General features: G+C 42.0%; 1 protein-coding gene across 1 annotated transcript; it reads right to left on the bottom strand.

Annotated features, from left to right (window-relative positions):
* Window positions 1-438: 438 nt before the first annotated feature.
* On the bottom strand, window positions 439-552 carry LOC121276357 (dolichyl-diphosphooligosaccharide--protein glycosyltransferase subunit 4-like). The gene has a single exon (XM_041184673.1). The coding sequence runs from the start codon at window positions 550-552 to the stop codon at window positions 439-441; it is 114 nt and encodes a 37-aa protein (XP_041040607.1).
* Window positions 553-3032: the final 2480 nt, after the last annotated feature.

The raw sequence follows: 3032 nt of genomic DNA, 5'->3' as shown, positions 1-3032 counted from the left end.
ATCTATTATAACGGATGTGATAATGGGACACTTCGAAAGTTATTATATGATTGGGCAGAATCAACATGGATTTATGAAAGGAAATCATGTTTGACAAACCTGTTGGAGCTTTTGAGGATGCTACCTCATATAGATAAAGGAGGACCATTGGATTTTCAGAAGGCTTTCGATAAGGTCTCACACAGGTTAGTAAACAAAATTAAAGCACATGGGATTGAGGGTAACATACTGCTATGGATTGAGAATTGGTTAACAGACAGAAAATAGAGAGTAGCAATAAAAGTGTCATTCTCAGGATGGCAGGCTTTACTAGTGAGGTTCTGGAAGGATCAGTGTTTGGGCCACAACTGTTCACAATCTATATAAATGATTTGGACGTGGGGATCAAATGTAATGTTTCTAAATTTCCTGATGACACAAAAATATATCAGAATTCCATTATTCCAGCTTCTTGAGGTTATTAACAGCAACATAATGGTACAGGGCAACAAGGATGATAAAGGACACCCCCTGCATGTTGGCAAAGATCATTAGCTGTGCATTTATGATCATCCTCCCAGAGGGATTAAGAAACTAAAGGTAGATGATCAGCCAATGATGAGCAGGCTCAACAGGCCGAGTGGTCTAATGCTGCTCCTACGTTCCTATTACGGAATGTCTTCTGGAAATTCAGGTACACTACATCTGCTGGTTTTTCTTTATCTACTAGTACATCCTCAAAAAACTCTAATAAATTTGCCAAACAGGACTGCCTTTAGAACAAGTCAATATCGTTTTACTAGTCTTAACAATAAACTTAGAAATGCTTTGTAAGTATTCCTTAATAATAGATTTCAGCATTTCCCAATGACTGATGTTAGGCTAACTGGCCTGTAGCTCCCTGTTTTTTCTCTCTCCTTTCTTGATAAGCAGTGTAAAATTTGCCAACTTCCAACCTAATGAATTCACTATCTCTGCACCTATCTCTTTTAGAATCCTTGGGTGTAGACTATCAGGTCTAAGGGATTTGTTGGATTTTAGCCCCTTAAGTTTCTCCAATGCTTTTTTCTGCTGATATTAATTTCCTCACTCTTTTTAGCCCCTGGATCAAGCTTTGGATTAATCTACAAATAGACTTTAATTACATATTGGGATTAGCACTAGTGTATCTGTTAACCACATTCACTACCCAGGGTTGTTAGACGGGAGATCAAAGGAAAGTTCAGAGTCTCACATTTACCGAATCTGGTGAACCTGATTATTTTTGAGAATCTGAGGTGAATCTTAATATTTCTTCCCTGAGTATTATCTGGACTTCGCTGTGCAGCATAATTATACAGAGGTGGCGTGATTTCCATGCTACGCATTTGTCCTACTTATTGGGCCTCTTACGCTCAAAGCGACAGGACAGGCCAATGCACTTCCAAAGTCCATCAACTTGGATCAAGGAAATAATGCTAAAGAACTTTTCACCCTATGAGCTAACAGAGATAGTGATGAAAATGCCTGAACATTTAATATATCAGGATATGTCTGAACCACAGAATCAGGCCTCAACTCAATTCCTTGATTAACTGCAACAGATGATCTTTGCAGCCACTAATATTGAACAACCTAAGAAGGGACCAAATCCCATGTATCCAAATATCCAGATCTATCACTGATTGGGTAACAGATTTTCTACAGGGAACAGCGCATTTAATAGCTAGAATCTGGAAAATCTATGCTATCAGGTGTGACTAACAAGACAATTAGAGCAATTGCTAACCTAAGATAAATGTGGCTAACGTAGGTATGATTGACAAGGGGTCACTGGGTCTCCTGTCCTTTAATAGTCCTGGCTTACACACAAACCAGCTTGAGATCAACAAAATGATGTACAATCAAGAGATCATTGCATCTCAGGCAGTGAAGTGCAGTTTATATCATAGCCATTGGCTGGAAAGAATTGCAAGTTGAGACACGTAGTTGAGGGCAAATAGTCCAGTTGGATAACAGGTAAATAATTAACTGTTTACCTGGCAAAACTGACTTGTGTTTAGTAAGATACTTTGGAATGATACAGGCTGTTGACGTACCTTACAAACAGTGTAAAGCATGGGAGGTAAATCTTAGGGTTATTGATTGAGCTTCTGAGACGAGGCAACCAATCTGGCCTACTTCTGTTTGCTGTATAGTCAGTGGTGCAGTTAGAAGGAACAAAACACTGAATTTTAATCAGCTCTTGCCCTGCTTGGTCTTGGTAAGTGGTGGGAAACAATGAACCTACAATAAGGTGATGCCTGGACCTGAGAGACTAATTATACTTAGAATTGTTAATCCTGCAAAATTTGCTGCCCAATAAATTATAAATAAATACAATGGCCCAAGTCTTCTGGCCACAATAGTTGAGATGTTTCCCGCATTTGAGGGCCCCACTGGAACCAACTTACGCAGGAACCCAGAACTTGAAGTTTGGCAGAAATGGTTCTGAAAACCCACTTTGATGATCCTGCCAGGATGAGTCAGTGTGTAAATTTGGATTGTTTGCCCGGTACTTACGGTTATTTCCACTGATTTATCTAGGGATTCTTCTGGCAGGCATAAAGCCTACTCCAGGAGCTCAGCCCTATAAATCAGGAGTGTCAAAGTACTCCTGTACCCCTGGCTCTGCTCATCACTTTACCCACACACCAACTTACCCCAACTCTTCTTTGACATCAGTGGGGCTGAGGAGGCAAGGGTGGGGAGTGGAGGGAAGGTGGAGTGAGCAGAGCCTGGATGCTGGAAGGGATGGGGAGAGCAGACTGGAGGGGAACAAGGTGAGCAGTGTTGGGGCGGGGAGGGGGTTGAGCAGAGCTGTGGTGGGTGGAGTGGGGGAAAAAAGGGGGAGATAGCTGAAAACAGCACCTACCAGAGGATTGCTGGACCTCAAGGGGCATGCCTTGCTCTGATGATCTCAAAGCCGGCATGTGGCTTCACCACATCTGCGCCTTACCATTCACTAGTCCTCCTGAGTGCCTTCGACAATTGCTCCTTGCTGCAGCAGGGAGAGGAAGTCCCCGTTGCTTCAA

The sequence above is a fragment of the Carcharodon carcharias genome, chromosome 1, assembly GCF_017639515.1.
Source record: "Carcharodon carcharias isolate sCarCar2 chromosome 1, sCarCar2.pri, whole genome shotgun sequence".
Taxonomy (NCBI): Eukaryota; Metazoa; Chordata; class Chondrichthyes; order Lamniformes; family Lamnidae; genus Carcharodon; species Carcharodon carcharias.
Note: the sequence above shows the minus strand (reverse complement) of the source record. Positions and strands in the feature narration are given on the sequence as shown.